The sequence below is a fragment of the Hyperolius riggenbachi genome, chromosome 11 (genome assembly GCF_040937935.1).
Source record: "Hyperolius riggenbachi isolate aHypRig1 chromosome 11, aHypRig1.pri, whole genome shotgun sequence".
NCBI lineage: Eukaryota > Metazoa > Chordata > Amphibia > Anura > Hyperoliidae > Hyperolius > Hyperolius riggenbachi.
The window spans coordinates 219,868,616-219,889,665 of record NC_090656.1 but is presented as its reverse complement, the minus strand read 5'-3'; the positions used below and the strand labels follow the sequence as shown (position 1 = coordinate 219,889,665).

General features: G+C 45.6%; 1 protein-coding gene across 6 annotated transcripts in view; it reads left to right on the top strand.

Moving 5' to 3' along the window:
- Positions 1-21,050, top strand: part of SBF2 (SET binding factor 2) — a 604,108-nt gene that overhangs the window by 398,160 nt on the left and 184,898 nt on the right. For all 6 annotated transcript variants that reach the window (XR_011024739.1, XR_011024738.1, XM_068260376.1 and 3 more), the window contains exon 17: positions 4,851-4,919. Coding sequence is in view for 4 of the 6 variants with exons in the window: in XM_068260376.1 (XP_068116477.1) it covers positions 4,851-4,919 (69 nt within the window). In the remaining 2 variants the exon portion in view is untranslated. The remainder of the gene's footprint in view (positions 1-4,850; positions 4,920-21,050) is intronic.

Genomic DNA, 21,050 nt, shown 5'->3' with positions numbered 1-21,050 from the left:
GAGAGTGCAAGTCTGAATGTACAGTACTGGCTTCTGATCTGCACTTATTACCCCCCACTGCAGAGAGAGTGCAAGTCTGAATGTACAGTACTGGCTTCTGATCTGCACTTATTACCCCCCACTGCAGAGAGAGTGCAAGTCTGAATGTACAGTACTGGCTTCTGATCTGCTCTTATTACCCCCCCCCCCCCCCCACTGCAGAGAGAGTGCAAGTCTGAATGTACAGTACTGGCTTCTGATCTGCTCTTATTACCCCCCCCCCCCCCACTGCAGAGAGAGTGCAAGTCTGAATGTACAGTACTGGCTTCTGTTCTGCTCTTATTACCCCCCCCCCCCCCCCCACTGCAGAGAGAGTGCAAGTCTGAATGTACAGTACTGGCTTCTGATCTGCACTTATTACCCCCCCACTGCAGAGCGAGTGCAAGTCTGTATGTACAGTACTGGCTTCTGATCTGCACTTATTACCCCCCCCCCCCCCCCCACTGCAGAGAGAGTGCAAGTCTGAATGTACAGTACTGGCTTCTGATCTGCACTTATTACCCCCCACTGCAGAGAGAGTGCAAGTCTGTATGTACAGTACTGGCTTCTGATCTGCACTTATTACCCCCCCCCCCCCCCCCCCACTGCAGAGAGAGTGCAAGTCTGAATGTACAGTACTGGCTTCTGATCTGCACTTATTACCCCCCACTGCAGAGAGAGTGCAAGTCTGAATGTACAGTACTGGCTTCTGATCTGCTCTTATTACCCCCCACTGCAGAGAGAGTGCAAGTCTGTATGTACAGTACTGGCTTCTGATCTGCACTTATTACCCCCCACTGCAGAGAGAGTGCAAGTCTGAATGTACAGTACTGGCTTCTGATCTGCACTTATTACCCCCCACTGCAGAGAGAGTGCAAGTCTGAATGTACAGTACTGGCTTCTGATCTGCACTTATTACCCCCCACTGCAGAGAGAGTGCAAGTCTCAATGTACAGTACTGGCTTCTGATCTGCTCTTATTACCCCCCCCCCCCCCCCCACTGCAGAGAGAGTGCAAGTCTGAATGTACAGTACTGGCTTCTGATCTGCACTTATTACCCCCCCACTGCAGAGCGAGTGCAAGTCTGAATGTACAGTACTGGCTTCTGATCTGCACTTATTACCCCCCACTGCAGAGAGAGTGCAAGTCTGTATGTACAGTACTGGCTTCTGATCTGCACTTATTACCCCCCACTGCAGAGAGAGTGCAAGTCTGAATGTACAGTACTGGCTTCTGATCTGCACTTATTACCCCCCCCCCCCCCACTGCAGAGAGAGTGCAAGTCTGAATGTACAGTACTGGCTTCTGATCTGCACTTATTACCCCCCACTGCAGAGCGAGTGCAAGTCTGAATGTACAGTACTGGCTTCTGATCTGCACTTATTACCCCCCCCCCCCCCACCCCCACTGCAGAGAGAGTGAAAGTCTGAATGTACAGTACTGGCTTCTGATCTGCACTTATTACCCCCCCCCCCCCACTGCAGAGAGAGTGCAAGTCTGAATGTACAGTACTGGCTTCTGATCTGCACTTATTACCCCCCCACCCCCACCCCCACCCCCACTGCAGAGAGAGTGAAAGTCTGAATGTACAGTACTGGCTTCTGATCTGCACTTATTACCCCCCCCCCCCCCCCCACTGCAGAGAGAGTGCAAGTCTGAATGTACAGTACTGGCTTCTGATCTGCAGTTATTACCCACCCCCCACCCCACACACACACACACACACACACACACACACACACACACACACACACACACACACACACACACACACACACACACACACACACACACACACACACACACACACACACACACACACACACACACACACACACACACACACACACACACACACACACACACACACACACACACACACACACTGCAGAGAGAGTGCAAGTCTGAATGTACAGTACTGGCTTCTGATCTGCAGTTATTACCCCCCCCCCCCCCACACACACACACACACACACACACACACACACTGCAGAGAGAGTGCAAGTCTGAATGTACAGTACTGGCTTCTAAACTGCAGTTATTACCCCCCACACACACACACACACACAAACACACACACACTGCAGAGAGAGTGCAAGTCTGAATGTACAGTACTGGCTTCTGATCTGCAGTTATTACCCCCCCCCCCGCCCCACACACACACACACGCACGCACACACGCACTGCAGAGAGAGTGCAAGTGTGAATGTACAGTACTGGCTTCTGATCTGCACTTATTATCCCCCACTGCAGAGAGAGTGCAAGTCTGAATGTACAGTACTGGCTTCTAATCTGCAGTTAACACACACACACACACACACACACACACACACACACACACACACACACACACACACACACACACACACACACACACACACACACACACACACACACTGCAGAGAGAGTGCAAGTCTGAATGTACAGTACTGGCTTCTGATCTGCACTTATTACCTCCCACTGCAGAGAGAGTGCAAGTCTGAATGTACAGTACTGGCTTCTGATCTGCAGTTATTACCCCCCCCCCCCCCCACTGCAGAGAGAGTGCAAGTCTGAATGTACAGTACTGGCTTCTGATCTGCAGTTATTACCCCCCACACACACACACTGCAGAGAGAGTGCAAGTCTGAATGTACAGTACTGGCTTCTGATCTGCAGTAATTCCCCCCCCCCCCCCACTGCAGAGAGAGTGCAAGTCTGAATGTACAGTACTGGCTTCTGATCTGCACTTATTACCCCCCACCCCCACCCCCCACCACCACCACCACTGCAGAGAGAGTGCCTGCAGCTCCACATCCCACCACACCCCCCTCACACACTAACATGCTGGCAAGAGATTGTTATACAGTACTTACACATCCATCATTGCTGAAGCTATGGTGATGTCACTGGTCTCTAGTGATCGGATAGGCTGTGTGCTCAGTGATGTCACTGGTCTCTAGTGAAAGGATAGGCTGTGTGCTCCGTGATGTCACTGGTCTCCAGTGAAAGGATAGGCTGCATTCTCTGGGATGTCACGCGTCTCTAGTGAATGGATAGGCTGCATTTTCTGTGATGTCACTGGTCTCTAGTGAATGGATAGGCTGCCTTCTCAGTGATGTCACTGGTCTCTAGTGAATGGATAGGCTGCATTCTCGGGGATGTCACTGGTCTCTAGTGAAAGGATAGGCTGCATCCTCAGTGATGTCACTGGTCTCTAGTGAAAGGATAGGCTGCATCCTCAGTAATGTCAATGGTCTCTAGTGAGTTTATAGGCTACATTCTCAGTGATGTCTCTGGTCTCTAATGAAGGGATAGGCTGCATCCTCAGTGATGTCACTGGTCTCTAGTGAATGGATAGGCTGCATCCTCAGTGATGTCACTGGTCTCTAGTGAATGGATAGGCTGCCTTCTCAGTGATGTCACTGGTCTCTAGTGAATGGATAGGCTGCATTCTCGGGGATGTCACTGGTCTCTAGTGAATGGATAGGCTGCATTCTCAGTGATGTCACTGGTCTCTAGTGAAAGGATAGGTTGCATCCTCAGTGATGTCACTGGTCTCTAGTGAAAGGATAGGCTGCATCCTCAGTGATGTCAATGGTCTCTAGTGAATGGATAGGCTACATTCTCAGTGATGTCTCTGGTCTCTAGTGAATGGATAGGCTGCATCCTCAGTGATGTCACTGGTCTCTAGTGAATGGATAGGCTGCATTCTCAGTGATGTCACTGGTCTCTAGTGAATGGATAGGCTGCATTCTCAGTGATGTCACTGGTCTCTAGTGAATGGATAGGCTGCATTCTCGGGGATGTCACTGGTCTCTAGTGAATGGATAGGCTGCATTCTCAGTGATGTCACTGGTTTCTAGTGAATGAATAGGCTGCATTCTTGGGGATGTCACTGGTCTCTAGTAAATGGATAGGCTGCATTCTCAGTGATGTCACTGGTCTCTAGTGACTGGATAGGCTGCATTCTCAGTTATGTTACTGGTCTCTAGTGAATGGATAGGCTGCATTATCAGTGATGTCACTGGTCTCTAGTGAATGGATAGGCTACATTCTCAGGGATGTCACTGGTCTCTAGTGAATGGATAGGCTGCATTCTCAGTGATGTCACTGGTCTCTAGTGAATGGATAGGCTGCCTTCTCAGTGATGTCACTGGTCTCTAGTGAATGGATAGGCTGCATTCTTGGGGATGTCACTGGCCTCTAGTGAATGGATAGGCTGCATTCTCAGTGATGTCACTGGTCTCTAGTGAATGGATAGGCTGCATTCTTGGGGATGTCACTGGTCTCTAGTGAATGGATAGGCTGCATTCTCAGTGATGTCACTGGTCTCTAGTGAATAGATAGGCTGCATTCTCAGTGATGTCACTGGTCTCTAGTGAATGGATAGGCTGCATTCTTGGGGATGTCACTGGTCTCTAGTGAATGGATAGGCTGCATTCTCAGTGATGTCACTGGTCTCTAGTGAATAGATAGGCTGCATTCTCAGTGATGTCACTGGTCTCTAGTGAATGGATAGGCTGCATTCTCAGTGATGTCACTGGTCTCTAGTGAATGGATAGGCTGCCTTCTCAGTGATGTCACTGGTCTCTAGTGAATGGATAGGCTGCATTCTTGGGGATGTCACTGGCCTCTAGTGAATGGATAGGCTGCATTCTCAGTGATGTCACTGGTCTCTAGTGAATGGATAGGCTGCATTCTTGGGGATGTCACTGGTCTCTAGTGAATAGATAGGCTGCATTCTCAGTGATGTCACTGGTCTCTAGTGAATGGATAGGCTGCATTCTGACTGGTGTGGTCGGGTACTAATTCATGAATAAGTGTCTTATTTCTCTTTTGTTTTGTTTCAGGATTGCTCCAGCTTTGAGGAATATGACATCGCAGCGCAGCTACTTCCTCTAGCCACCGCTTTTTGTAGGGTAAGGTCTTAAACATGACATTAATATTGTTTCATTATATTCTGTACTAGCTGATGACCCGGCGTTGCCCGGGTATGTATTTGGCTGACGTTGGCTCCACCCACTTTTTCTAACCCTTACACACAAACACTCAATGACCAAGTTTGTGAGCTTTGGGGTCTTTGGCAATAATTTGTATATTCCCATAGAAATTAAATCAGATGGCCATTTTGTGGCTCCTCCCCTCTCCAGCATTTGAACCCCAGTCACCAAATATCAACTGTAGCAGGTTTGAGGCATCTGCTATTAACAGTGTAAAAATGACAGCGATTTAAATATTCCCCTTGAAAATCAACAGGTGAATTTTGATTGGCTATTATAGGCTCCACCCACTTCCCTGAATATTAATCTCAGTCAGCCAGTGACCATCTGGGTAAAGTTTGAGAACCCTGCTATTAACAGTGTAAGAATGGCTACAGTTTATATTTTCCCAGTGAATATTTTTGGCTCCGTCCACTTTTTGTAACCTGAACACAAAGTAACTCAATGACCAAGTTTGTGAGCTTTCGGCTCCTTGGCTTCAATAATTAGTATTTTCCTAGTGAAATGAAACAAATCTAATTGGCTGTTTGTGGCTCCACCCCCTTTTCTGAATTTAAACCCCAGTCACCCAATGACCAACTGTACCAGGTTTGAGGCTTGTGCCATGAACAATGCAATAATGGCAGCAATTTAAATTTTCACCTTGAAAATCAACAGGTGGATTTTAATTGGCTTTTTCAGCTCCACCCACTTTTCTGAATATTAATCCCAGTCACCCAGTGACCACCTGTGTCAAGTTTGGGAACCCTATATGAGAGTATATATTTCACAACATGAGAGGTGAAAGTTAGGCCGGGCTAGATCCCGGCCTGGTTGTTCAAAGTTATTCTTGTTTTGATATGTGTTGAGTTTTCTTTTCTTTCTTTTAGGTATTAATGACTATATAATGATTATATAATGAGGATCATAAACTCTGCACTAAGCTTAAAATACATGTACAACTCAAGACTGAGGACTGGACAGAGTTGCTTTTAAGCATATACCACTGGTGTGGGCTGCGGCCACCTGTTAACACCAGAATTGGTGATTGAGAGACGTTATCTTTGGATACCTTTAGGGTCGTGAAAACTGCTTAGATAATTGTACACTGGAGATTACCCTCTGTCAAAATTTATTTGCTGATTTCTTGACTCTAATATTATACCAGCACCGTTTTTCTTTGTATTTTAGAAAATGCTCAATAAAAATGTTAATGACGAAAAAAAAAGTTTGGGAACCCTGCCATTAACAATGTAAGAATGGTTGCAGTTTAAATTTTCCAATTTAAAAAGTTAGTTGTTTTTGGCTCCACCCACTATTTCTAATCTTGCCATACAGTCACTCAATGACCACGTTTATGAGCTTTAGGGTCCTTGACATCAATAACTTGCATTTTCCCATTGAAATTAAACAAATCTGATTGTCTGTTTGTGCCCCCCCCCCCCCTTTCAGAATTTAAACCCCAGTCTGCCAGTGACTGACTGTACCAGATTTGAGGCCTCTGCTATTAAGAGTGCAAGAATGGCAGCGATGTAAATATTCCCCTTGAAAATCAATCAGTGAATTTTGATTGGCTGTTGTAGGCCCCACCCACTTTCTGGAATATTAATCCCAGTCATCCAGTGACCAACTGTGTCAAGTTTGAGAACCCTGCCAATAACAGAATGCCTAAAATCAATCTACCAAATCTGATTGGCTGTTTGTGGCTCCACCCCTTTAGTGAATTTGGACCCCAGTCACCCAATGACTGACTGTATTAGGTTTGAGGCTTGTGCCATAAACCGTGCAAGAATGTCAGCAATATTAATATTCACTTTGAAAATCAATAGGCAAATTTTGATTGGCTTTTTTAGGCTCCACCCACTTTTCTGAATATTAATCCCAATCACCAGGTAACCAACTGTGCAAAGTTTTGGAACCCTGCCATTAACAGTGAAGAAGGGCTGCAGTTTACATTTTCCCAGTGAAATTTGTATTTGACTCCACCCACTTTTTGTAACCTTGGCACACAGTCACTCAATGACCAAGTTTGTGAGCTTTCGGGTTCCTGGTATCAAAATTGTGTGAATGGAAGCAGTTTATCCAGCAAAGAAATCTGATTGGCTGTTTGTGGCTCCACCCCTTTAGTGAAATTGAACCCCAGTCACATAATGACTCACTGTAGCAGGTTTGAGGCATCTGCTGTTAACAGTGAAAGAATGGCAGCAACGTAAATATTTACCTTGAAAATCAATAGGTGAATTTTGATTGGCTGTTGTAGACTCCACCCACTTTTCTGAATATTAATCCCAGTTACCCAGTGACCAACTGTGTCAAGTTTGAGAACCCTGCCAATAACAGAATGGCTGAAATCATTCTAACAAATATGATTAGCTGTTTGTGGATCCACCCCCTTTAGTAAATTTGGACCTCAGTCACCCAATGCCTGACTGTATCAGGTTTGAGGCCTCTGATATTAACAGTGTAATAGTAGCAATGTAAATATTCCCTTTGAAAATTAATCTGTGAATTTTGATTGGCTGCTGTAGGCGCCACCCACATTTCTGAATATTAATCCCAGTCACCCAGTGGCCAACTGTGTCAAGTTTGGGAACCCTGCCATTAACAGTGTAAGAATGGTTGCAGTTTATATTTTCCCATGTAAAAAAATTTAGTTGTTGGCGCCGCCCACTTTTTCTAACCTTGACATACAGTCACTCAATTACCAAGTTTATGAGCTTTGGGGTACTTGGTATCAATAATTTGTATCTTCCCATTGAAATTAAACAAATCTGATTGTCTGTGGCTCCGCCCCCTTTCTGAATTTGAAACCCCCAGTGACCAACTGTACCAGATTTGAGGCATCTGCTAGTAACAGTGTAAGAATGGCAGAAATTTAAATATTCCCCTTGAAAATCAACAGGAGAATTTTGATTGGCTGTTGTAGGCTCCACCCATTTTCCTCATTATTAATCCCAGTCACCCAGTGACCAAGTTTGTCCGCTGTCAGGTTCCTGGCATCAAAAATGTGTGAAAAGAAGCAGTTTATCCACCAAGGAAATCTGATTGACTGTTTGTGGCCCCGTCCCTTAGTGAATTTGGACCCCAGTCACCCAACGAATGACTGTAGCAAGTTTGAAACCTTTGCCATTAACATTGTAAGAATGGCAGCAGTTTAAATATTCCCCTTGAAAATCAATAGGTGAATTTTGATTGGCTGTTGTAGGCTCCACCCACTTTCCTGAATATGAACCTCATTTACCCAGTGACCAAGTGTGCCAAGTTTGAAAACCCTGCGATTAACAGTGTAAGAATGGCTGCAGTTTTTATTTTCCCATTGAAAATGAACGGCTGAAATTTTACTGGCTGTTTAATGCTCTGCCCTCTTTTCCTGGATTTGTAACCTCGGTCACCAAGTGACCAACTGTGCCAAATGTGGGGACTCTGGCTTGATTACTGTGAGAATGGCAGCCTTTTCCATTCTTTCCATTGACATAGATGGGTGAAATCTGATTGGCTGTTTGTAGCTCCGCCCAGGTGTGCAGGGGGGGACGCGAGTCCCCCAGAACATATCATCCCAGGTAGTAAGGGATCTGTGTACTAAGTTTCCTTCAAATCTGGCCGTTTTTGAGTGATCAGGGCACATACATACACACACACACACACACACATACATACACACATACATACGATTTTATATATATATAGAATAAATAAACAGCCTGAACTATTTCCCCTGTATCCTGTATGGCCTTTTCCCCATTTTCAGGAAATGTTGAGACTGGTGCAGAGAAGCAGGCCTTATCACAGAAGTAATTTCCTGTTGAGCCGGAGTGCCTGATTAGTGTGCATTCTGGAGTTGCCATGTTTGATCATATGCATGTATAATCCATGTAGAAAGCTTATTTTATGGTTTCATGTTACTCCTCACCTGCTTGGAATTATCACGAGGTCTGCTGCCATGCCTGGATCACATGACCGTGCCTCCTCTGCATCACATGACCGTGCCTCCCCTGCATCACATGATCAGATGGTGAGGAAGTCTGGGTTGTCTCATCAGTTTGGCTTGTGCAATGCTGCACCAGCAGGAAGTGGGTGTGACCTAAAAACATACTTTTCTAGGAATAAGGAAAAGTCCAGAGGCTTTCCATGTCTTCTTCCAGACCACCGTCACTACTCGGCACCCTTTTTTGCGTCCGCTCTTCCTGTTGTGCGTCACCCTCATTGATGCTGCCTTTTTTTGTGTGCATTACATCATTTATGTAAATATGTGCCACTTAAAAAATGAACCAGTCAAACCCTGCGGCAATTTCATGCCACTGGTCTGTTATCAAGCTGCATGACTGTTTTCAGCTGGGTAACAGCAATGTTTTTGAATCAACCCAATAATTTCAATAATTATGAATAACTAAATGCTATCATGAAACAAATTATCTCCAGTTATTTCACCCGGTTCCTGATGCTATAAATGGGAGTAACTTAAGCGCAGTTGCAGCAGCAGAGGCGTCTTGTCAGCTGAGAGCTCACATAAGTTACTCCCATTTATAGCCTGAGGAAGCTGGTGAAATACCTGCGAAACGTGTCACACTGTTTTTGTAGCGTACATTAAAGTTATTGCTTGATACAAGACAATTTCAGTCTTCAATGGGGAGTAAAGTCCACCAGTACCTCCCGTTTTTGAACGGTTTTTAGTACACCTCTGTTCTTCCCTTTATCAATTGCATGTATTAAGTAAAGTGCTGTGGAAGATGTCAGTGCTATACAAATGCATCATAATCATTTGTGTCCAATGTTGCTGCCAAACACAAATTGCTGGAATGGATGGCAGCAGATAATTACTGCATTTTCTTTGACACTACAAATACTGACTTTTTGTTCTGATGATATCACATGATTGACTAGTGGAAGAATAGTGGTAACAGAATGTCGTCATTTTCAGTATCGTTCACCAATAAGGAGCATTCCTCCTCCTGCCATCTGTGGTTAGCACCATCCTTTTAAGGTTCAAACATCTCAACTTTTTGAGAAAAGAACAACACCTTTAAAGGGCCGCTACTGAAATCTAATAGAACTGACAGGTTTTGGACTAGTCCTTCTCATGGGGGATTCTCAGGCAGGGTTTCATTGTTTTCAAATGCATTTCCTAAATGACAGTTGCTAAGTCTAACTGTCAAAATAGTGTACAAGGTAGTAGGGAGGCTAGCTGGTATCTAACTATTAAGGCAGTTAAACTGCCGTTCAGGAAATGCTTTTGAAAACACAGAAAACCTTGAGAATCCCCCATATGTTAGGTACACACCATACAATTTTCTGTTTGATTCGTCTGTTAGATTTACCTACAACATGGAAAAAAGCTATCTGGCAGGTAAATCTAAGAGAAAATCTAACAGAAAATGGTATGGTGTGTACCTAGCAGATGGACTGGTCTAAAACCTTTCAGTTCTGTCAGATTCGACCCACTTAATTTTTTGCTATAGTGGTTTTTTAAGACATGCCTCTAATCCTTTGACACACCCCTATTCAGGTATCCCACAAAGAATTTATAAGTAAAAGATGGGAGTAAAGTTTAGAAAGAAATAAACACATTTTTCAGTAGAGCAATCAGTGGCGTAGCTAAGGAGCTGTGGGCCCCGATGCAAGTTTTACAATGGGGCCCCCCAAGCACGCTATACATAGCAATTGATACGAGGCACCAAAACCTGCCAATGGCAACTACAGTGTCAGAGGTGCAAGAAGGGGATGGGGAGCAGATTACCACTATTCAAAATATTTGTAGAAGTGATTTTTATGAGCACAGGACCAATAGAGAGCGAATACTGTAGTTGATGGAGGGCCCAAGGGCCCCGCTGTGGTCGCTACCTCTGCACCCCATATTGCTACGCCCCTGAGAGCAATACATAGATCTGTACATAACTTCTGAAAGAGGGACATATGAGGGAGAAAGTGGGACAGAGGGATTTGGTTCCCAAAGAGGGACTGTCCCTCTGAGAAAGGAACATTTGGGAGCTATGTAGCTTTCTGGCAGTTCTTGCCCTGGAAGGGTTAATCCTGCAGCCATTCGTCCCGGATTCCCGCGTCTATTTCCGATGTGTTTATTATGCGGAGACGTCTGAAGAGAACGCTCATCCTTCCATGCTTAGGATTTATTTATTTTCTACATCCCACTTCAGCCACAGGAAATACTTCTCCTCACGTGGAAATCCTCACGGACAGTCACCGGCTTGTGCAATCCCGGGAGGGGGCGGTTTACTGGCCCTAGTCCCTCTAAACTTTATTAAAAGACACCAGAGAGTGACACAGCTCGGCTGATTCTGTTACTGAATTTTAAGACACATCATTAAGGCAAACATGATTCACACCACGCAGAAGCGAGCGTCCGTCCGTCACGTAGCGAGACGTCCGCAGCGCGGGTCACCCAGATCATGTCTTCCTGTTGTTCATACTGGTGGAATTTTTCTAAACAATTAAACTAAATAAAAGCTTTTCTGACATACTTTTATTACCTCAACAGAGCAAATTAATTGGATGACTAACGATGTTATAGCTACAGTTTGGATAATAAATAGTGAGGCAGAGGAAGGGCCTACGTGAAAGACAATCATTGGGTTTTGATGATGGGGGGGGGGGAGGGGTATAAACTAATTGCCACTTGCCAAAATGAGAGAAAAATGCAGGTTGTGTTAAGTAAAATATTAGATGAGATTCCCACTGAATGCTGGTAAAATATTGAGTGGTGCTGGATGTAAAAGAGGAACTGGTAGTGAAAATAGCATTTATAAATTACTGAGTCAGTGCTTGCCTATTATAAAAATCTTTCCTCATGCTGATTTACATTCTGAAGTTTATTCAAGGTGACAACATCTTTAGTCCTGTCAGATGAGCTCTGCTGAATGTTTGTTTCTGAAAATTCCAAAGCCAGTGGAACTAATGACCGGTCTCCCAGAATTCTCTGGGGGGTGAATTCTGCATAACAGGTTTGGTCCAGTCTTGGTCTACTGTGCATGTGCGGACCTTTTGCGCATGCGCAGTAGACCCAGACTGACACGACTGAGCCTAGTGCCAAGGCTGATCACAGCTAAACGGCAGACCGCATGGATTTATGCTGCAGGAGGAAGCCGGAGTACCAAATCTTTGTTTTAGGTCAGCTCTGGTACACTTTAAGACCAAAGCCAAAATACAACGCCACCTGCAGGTGGAGCAGGGCAGAAGCAGATTCACAACATGTTAGTAGCTGTGCTTTCTGGCACGTATCTGTAACATGCCCTTTTGTATGTGGCGACATGTCCTCTTTATCTTCCTGTATACAAGATGTGGCAGACAACAATGGTTTCTGTTTTTAATCTGACCATTTTGGCTTTCCACGTGGCACCTGTCGGGTTTCCTCCGGCCATCGCCTGATCCTCTAGAATGTGCACTTGGAATGCTGGGAGGAAGGAAGGAAGAGACAGTTGCTTCAAAAGAGAGGCCTTGGAATTCCACAAACCGAGACGTGTCGGGGAAACGGAGACTTCCGCCTTTCACAAGTTCACTTGTCAGAGAGTCCGTTCTGACTACATCTTCCAGCCATCCGCATACGCTCAGTCTACTTACAATGCAAACTTAAAGGATACATCCGAGCTGTATGAAAATAAAAATCCACTTACCTGGGGCATCCTCCAGTCACCGCCAGCCGTCCTGTGCCTTCGCCAAAGCTCCGCTCACTGCTGGTGACACGGGGTCCCCTCTGGCGCAGGATGTCCACTGATGTCAGTGTGAGAGTCACACTTACATCATCCAGACTGTACTGCGCAGGCGAAGTAGTTCTGCACCTGCGCTGTACAGTTCGGGTGACGTCAGCGCTGGAGCGCAGAAGAAGCCGACCAAGAAACCAGCCTGGCGAGGTCAGCTTCTCCACCAGAGGGGACCGGGAGCCACTGGAGCTACGGCGAGGGCACAGGAAGGATGCTGGGGGCTGGAAGAAGCCCCAGGTATGTGGATTTTTTTTATTTTTAAAGTGCTCGGACCTTCCCTTTAAACCTTAACCGAGAGGGATATGGATGTTTCCTTCTAAACAATACCAGTTGCCTGACTCTCCTGCTGGTCTCTGACGCAGTAGTGGCTGAATCACACACCTGAAACAAGCATGCAGCTAATCCAGTCTGACTCAGGCAGAGCACCTGATCTGCATGCTTGTTCAGGGGCTGTGGCTAAAAGTATTAGAGACACAGGCGCAGCAGGAGAGTCAGGCAACTGGTATTATTTTAAAAGGAAAAATCCATATCCTTCTCAGTTTAGACTAACCAGCAAGCTCATGGTGACCCAGAACTCATTAGAGTGTGTAAGGGACTACAATGGTCCTAAAAGCCCCCTTACTAAGATGTTAAGAAAAACAAAAGTTTGCTTTCCTAAAACAGAAAGAATTTGCGATAATTCAGGTTGGAGTGAGCTTGAGATGTCTCCCAGAGCAACACTGCTGAATATATGCAAATTAACCATTGTACCCTTAGAAGCTAAACACCCCTCCAGAACCGCTGGATTGCAATGATGTGTCAGCTTGTTAATTTGTACAGAGCCATAATAATCCAACATGCATACAGACTGTTTCGGATTGTTTGATCCTCATCAGTGCATGGCATGGATTAATTTGGCTCTATGGAGTAGGGCTTGTAAATCCGAGAGGCACAGACTAACCAGCAAGCTCATGGTGACCCAGAACTCATTGGGGTGTGTAAGGGACTACAATGGTCCTAAAAGCCCCCTTACTAAGATGTTAAGAAAAACAAAAGTTTGCTTTCCTAAAACAGAAAGAATTTGCGATAATTCAGGTTGGAATGAGCTTGAGATGTCTCCCAGAGCAACACTGCTGAATATATGCAAATTAACCATTGTTAACCACTTCTCAGTTTAGGTTCCCTTTAAAGACGATCCATCTTTAATTCACTGCTTTGCACAGAGCTGAACTGTTATTAAACTAGCTGCAGCGTGTGTCTCGCACACATAGCTGTTCTTCCAGCGCCGTGACCCCAGGGGTCACGGAAACCAAAACTAACCTGCTGCAAGCAACGGGGATGGCGGCTACCTGATCCGCCCAGCCCCCCGGATCAGGTAGCATTGTTTGTTTTAATTTAGATCCCCACCTCAGGTTCCCTTTTAAGCACACTTAGGCTCCCTGCACACTGCAAATCCGTTTTGCGATTCCGATTTGAAATTCTGATTTTCCCTGAATACAATCAACAGAAAAACTAAGGAAAAACGCAGCATGCGATAACGTTTAAAAATCGGAATCGGATGGAAAAAACGATTAAAAATCGGAATCGCATGCAGTTTGCAGGGAGCCTTAAAGTGTACCTGGGATGAGATTAATACTTACCTGTGGCTTCCTCCAGCCCCATAAGCACCGCTGAGTCCATTGCCATTCTCTGGCCGCAGAGGGGCTGCGCATGCGCAGAAGACTCTGACTGACATGACTGAGACAGACCGGGACCCGGAGGCACTCAGGAGGGCAGCGAGGGACTCAGCGATGCTGATGGGGCTGGAGGAAGCCCCGGGTAAGTATCAAATCTTTCTTTATTCTCATCTCAGGTTTACTTTAAAGAGGAACTCCAGTGAAAATAATGTAATGAACAAAAGTGCTTCATTGTTTACAATAATTATGTATAAATGATTTAGTCAGTGTTTGCCCCATGTAAAATCTTTCCTCTACCTGATACATTCTGACATTTATCACATGGTGACATTTTTACTGCTGACAGGTGATGTCAATGGAAGTAGCTGCTGCTTGCTTTTTTGGCAGTTGGAAACAGCTCCCACAGTGTGATGTCAGCACAATATCAGCCATACAGAGCCCACTGATGATCCATTTGAGAAAAGGAAAAGATTTCTCATGTGAAAGGGGGTATCAGCTACTGATTGGGATGACGTTCTATCCTTGGTCACGGTTTCTTTTTAAGTATAAGATCAGTGACACTTTAAGATGACTATTTCCTCATTAGAAACCTGTCTCTTAATAGCAGAAGGTGGGAATTGGCATGCGGTGATGTTGGGGAGTGTCCAGAAAGCCATCAGGGGCTGGAGATGAAGCGATTCATGTGAGAGTGTATTTATAAACAGATGAAAGAGCTCAGTCCATCTCGCTGCCAAGTCAGAGGCTCCTGCGAGCGTGCTGCAGAGGGGAACACTGAGCGCCTTTGATTTTAAAGAGCCGGCCGCTAATTATCACTCGAACTGGGGAGACAAAACCTTGTATTGTGGAGAGCAGGTCCAGGGCAGCTGAGCGTGGGCTTCCCCCTCCTCTCCCAGAGCTCTGATCCACTTATTTTCAAAATCTACAGTTATTTCTGCACCCGGCAGCTAACAATTTCATCCTTAATGATCAGTTTTACTGCCAACCCCGAAATCTCTTCCTGGCAAAGATACAGTGAACACAAGGTCAATGCCGCCCGAGCACAAATAACCAATTTGGTTTAAAGTGGACCTGAACACAGGACACAAGGAAAACACAGATTAACCACTTCCCTACTAAGCTTTTTTTTCCCTTTCAGGACTAGAGCAATTTTCACCTGTCAGCGCTCCTCCCATTCATTCGACAATAACTTTCTATCTACTTAACACAACAAAAAGATCTATATCTGTGTTTGTTTGTTTTTTGCCACCAATTAGGCTTTCTTTGAGTGGTACATTTGCAAAGACTTATTTTATGCTAAATGCATTTTAACTGGAATCATAAGAAAACAATGTAAAATCATTATTGCTCAGTTTTCGGCCATTATAGTTTTAAAATAAAATGTTCTACTGTGGCTAAACCCCACCCATTTTATTTGTCCTGGTTATTACAATGTTTAAAATATTTCCCTAGTACAGTGTATGGCTCCAATATTTTATTTGGAAATAAAGGTGTATTTTTTCTATTTTGCGGCCGTCACTAATTACAAGCCCATATTTGCAAAAATAACAGTAATATACCCTCACAACATACATATTAAAAAAGCTCAGTCCCCTAAGGTAACTATATATATTTTTTTTTCTATATTCAAATGTTTCATTTTGGTAACTAAGGGGTTCATTTTAATGGTAATTGTATGTATTAGTGTGCAGTGCAATGTGTTAGGGTGTAATTTACTATTTGGCCACTAGATGTCCCCACTCTCTTTACTCCCCTGTGTACTGAACAGTATACTGAGGAAGTGACGGGTGTATGTGTTAAGGTAGCCATACACTCGTCAGATTAGCAGCAGATAGATCATCAGATGGAATTCTTATCCATCTGATGTGTAAAAGGAACATTTTTTACTAGAATAGAATTCCTATAGATTTCAGTTTGAAATCTATTGAAAAACGATCTGATGGCATTTTTTTTACCATCAGATTTCCATTAGAGCCAATGCAAGATAATAAGCAATCTCAACAGATCGACCTAGATTTTCCACCCTGCCAGTTCGATGGAAATCCATCGAAATCGGCCGTCGAACGGTCGATTGGGCAACCAATTTGCAATGAATCGATCGGCCAGAAAATCGGCTGAGTGTATGGGCCCCTTAACTTTCGGTTTTACCGATGACCGCAGGCATCTCATTGACACGGGCACTTCAGAATCAGAATCGGTTTATTTCGCCAAATACAACGGGGGTTGTACCCGGAATTGGTTTTGGCACTTCAGGGTCGGCAATAGTACAGTAAACAAAGTGACACAGTAAACACAAAGTACAGTGGTACAATAAAAAAAAAAGTGGTACAGTGAGCAATACTTCAAGTATACAGTAGATCCAGAAAATGTATACAATTTTATACATAGATAAGAGATACAAAAAGAAAGTCCAAGGAGAGGAACCAGGGGGTAATCCGCTGCCATCTAGGCACTCAAACACTTTGCAGTGATACTTGAATCAGATGCCCCGCAGACTGTCCTTGGGGAGAGAGAAAGAAGAGAATGTCTCCTTGTTCTGGTTGGCTGGCTGGCCGAAAAGGTCCCATGTGTATGCGATAAGGGTGGCATGACTGGTGTGGAAGATGACTGGCGTGGTGGCAACAGGAGGATTCAGGCCGCACCTAAATTTAGCACCTGGTTGCGGCCTAGTATGGAGCGATCGGGGGTCTGGTTTCCGAACCAGACAGCAGTTGCAGCTGAGGAGACTGCGGACCCCTGGGAGGCTGCGCCAACAGTTGTGGCAATCCAGGCCACAGTGCAGGCTGGCAGGTTCTGGCATCTAGCAGAGTGGCAGGGCTGGCAGGGTCTGGCGTGGAGGAGGATGGCAGGGCACACTTGCCTTGTCCTGGAGCTGGTCCTCTGCTGAATGGAGCCAGGCAGCTGCGATTTTCCTCCTGGTTGGATCCAGGGCTGTGCTACCGCTGATTTTCTGCTTTGCTCAGTGCGGCGGCATGGGACCCTCCATCAGGCACAGAAATGCTTCCATGGCACGTGGTGGTGGTGTTAATCCAGTCAGCGGTGAGTAGAAGACCAGAGGCAGCGGGACAGGGCAGCCTGGCACCCTCGCAGGCCAGCTGATCAGCACGTGGCTTAATCATCTGGCAGCCCGATCAGCTGGCTGCGCACCGCATGTCCCGTCTGCGAGCTCACATCCCTGCAAATGAGAAAGAGGGCTGGTGGAGTCCAGGGTCCCGATAACCGAGCTTCAGCCGCATGAAGCACGGATCCAGCTGCGGGGCCAGCATTAGCGGCATCACGTGGGGTAAATCAGCTGTTGTCTCCCACGTGGCGTGCCAGTCCTCAGTGCAGGCGATGGGGAGCCAGAGCCCGGGGAGCGAGCAGTCCACACTCTGCAGCGATGGAGTAAGGGAGCTGGACGGAGCTTCTGCTGTGAGCCATGGCCAGGGGGGAACCAAGGAAAAGGATAAAAAGAGAAGTTCTTGCCGGAGCCCTGTGGCCGTGGCTTCCTATCCAGGCGCCATCTTGATGATTATGTTGATCTTCGATCGGTGAATGGAAACACTGTGCGTTTCTTCCGGCACTCCGGTTTCCTCCCACATCCCAAAAACGTACAAACTCTGTGCAGATAGTACCCTGGCTGGGATTCAAACCGGGGACCCAACGTTGGAAGGCGAGAGATGTGATAACCACAACGTCACCGTGATGAACTGCAGTAGGGAGTCCTGAAACTGGTTTTACTCCCAAAACGATGCTTCTATACACTATTATTTTCACGTATTGACCTGATTGCTGTTAGGATTTGCCTTGTTGAGTCTTTGGTTTGGTTGTACGCTTTTACCAAGCCACAGTTCTCTATCTGCTTCTAACTGATCACCACTTTCACTCACATGTTACCGATTTCCTTTACACAACGTCTTTGTCTTCCGCGTCTGCTTAAAATCTGTTTTTGACTTTATTCTTGGGACATTCTATTGACAACCCTCCAAAGTCAAAAATAGAAATTTGATTCATGCCTCAGACTTTGTGGACAGAGATGTCCTGAAACAGTCCTCTGATCACATCAGTCTGCGGTCTTTTACCTGCCCTGGTAACAGAGAAACATTAGACTTTGTTATGCAACACCTCCCTCCATATTGACTTTGACCTCTTTTCCTTTTGGGAGTATTTAAGTACTTTGTACCCCCTGCAGGGACTGTTAATGAGCCTCTGTGACCCCATCAGCGGAGGTTAAGTAGGCAGGGGGCGTTCTTTGTTGTTGTGTCTGTCAGCTCCATTCCAACAAGTCAATCTTCTGTTGACGGGCTTCATTCCATCAGCTTCTGGGAGTGCCTCTCCGCACGTGTCCTGTGGTTTCCAACACCTACGGCATGACACGAGCTGTACAGCAGCCAAAATACACTGCAGATGCGCTTCATTCTGCTCGCCAGCCCGTCCCGCCAAAATCTCTCGCGTAAGAGGGGATCTTACCATTATTATTATTGATTTATAAAGCGCCAACATAGTCCGTGGCGCTGTACAAAGGAAGAAACAAACGAGGTACAAAATAATACAGCAATGCTATACAGCAATATACTAAATACAGAATATGAATAAACGTGTAACTAATTTCAAGACACAAAAGGGTGGGAGAGCCCTGCCCTTGTGAGCTTACAATCTAAAGGAATAGGTGGGGTAGTATACAATAGCCATACCTAGTGTCAGCGTGTTTTTGGTTATCTGGTGGGATTACAACTTGGTCGATTTCTGACATCGATATACGGCCAATTCGATCGCTCTGTTCGAATCAGCTAGAAATCAATGCAGCAGGCAGCATGATCAATCGACTAATCGATTTCTGACCAGTTTTGATGGCCCATAGCTTTTGCTTTGCATTGGATTGAATAGTGCAGCAATGCATTTCGATAGATTTTCAATAGATTTCATTCTGAAATGTATTGGAAATCTGTTCCTAGTGTGTGGCACACAACAGATAAATTCCTGCCAGATTCGACCTGACAGGCATCTGACTGTAATCTATCTGATGGTCGAATCTGCTGCATATACATAAGTGTATACGTGAGTTTTGAGGGCATGTTTAACCACTTGAGGACCGCAGTGTTAAACCCCCCTAAAGACCAGGCCATTTTTCTTTAAAAGGGCCACTGCAGCTTTAAGGTCCAGCTGCAGGGCTGCACAACTCAGCACACAAGTAATTTCCCCACCCCCCTTTTTCTCCCAACCAACAAAGCCTTCTGGTGGTGGGTTCTGATTGCTCCCCCAGTGTTTATTTTTTATGAATATTTGTTATTTATTTTTAAAAAAATGTGTCTTTTTTTTTATTTATTTTGTGTTCCTCCCCCCCGCCAACCAATCAGTGCAATCAGCTGTCATAGGCTTCAGCGGATCGCTGTGGTGCCTCCCAGGGGGACAGCTGTGTCACACGGCTGTCTCCAGTACAGCGTTGCTGTAGATTGCAGCGCTGTACAGCAATAAAAGACGGCAGTTTCGCCGGCTTAACAGTCATAGGCAGTCCTGGGGCTGCCACCGCCTCCACGCCCATTGGGGTGACGCGGACAGCAAGTGGTTAAAGATATCAAGGGTTGGAGAGTGACAGATGTGTTGTGGCAGGGGATTCCAAAGGAGAGGTGAAGCACGTGATAAATCTAGCATACGTTTATGTGAGGTTGGGATTCTAGAGAAGGACAAAAGAAGCTCCTGTGCAGATCTGAGATTGCAGTTGGGAAACTAGTGAGTAGAAAGATTTTGTTTTTTGTATTGCGCAGACACACACATGCGAACTCTGCAAGCGTGACCCCTGCCTAACAAATATCTCCCCCATTAAGCAACAACTTTTTAAAATCCCTTTTAGCCTGTGTGCAGAGACTGGGACCTATGCAAGATGGCAAGTTAGGCCAGCCCCTGATGACCACATGGCTTTTTTTCTGAAAGATTTGGTGAGGCTAGCATCAACCCGGCCCCTGGTCTCTCTCCAGGTCCTAGGCAACTGCCTGAGTTGCCTTGTGGATTATCCAGTTCTGCCTGTGTGGTCTTTGCAGAAATCCAGCGCTGTATGATGCTTTGTCTTCATATAAAGGACTTGCAAATATCTGCAGTTTGAGGAAGTGTGATTTGTACCTAGCTTAGAAAAGGCCTGCAACCCCTTTCTGGACTATCTCAGGCCTGGAACCCACTAGGAATCGCTGCAGTGTTGTGTGCAGCAATTCCTAGTGTGATTGCACGTGCGTTGCCCGACAATTAGAAACACTGTACAGCAAACTGTACAGCGCTTCCGGTTAGCGATCTGCAGTTGTTTGGGGTTTTTTTTCAATAAACTTTGCTATACTTCCCAGGTGTCCGGCTTCCGTCCGGAACAGGGAAAGAAAGAGGTTATAGGTACTTCTCTAGGACCATTCAGAAAAGCACCTGTGACCTCTTCTGCTAAGGGGCGGGGCTACAGACGGAAACCGGAAATAAGGACCCCCGGTAAGTATAAATAGCTTTTATATATTCTTCTATATTGAAATTTTCAAATCGATATTGCAGCGCTACTATAAACCGCATTGAGTGCAAACGTGCGCAAAATGCAGAATGTCCTACGATTGTGATTACCCCTAATCGCAATCGCACTAGTGCAGGGGTCTCAAACTCGCGGCCCACGGGCCATTTGCGGCCCTCGATACAATATTTTGTGGCCCTTGCCAGCAAAAGCTTCCTTATAGTTCGCTTCAGTGCTCCCAAGTAATCTGCCG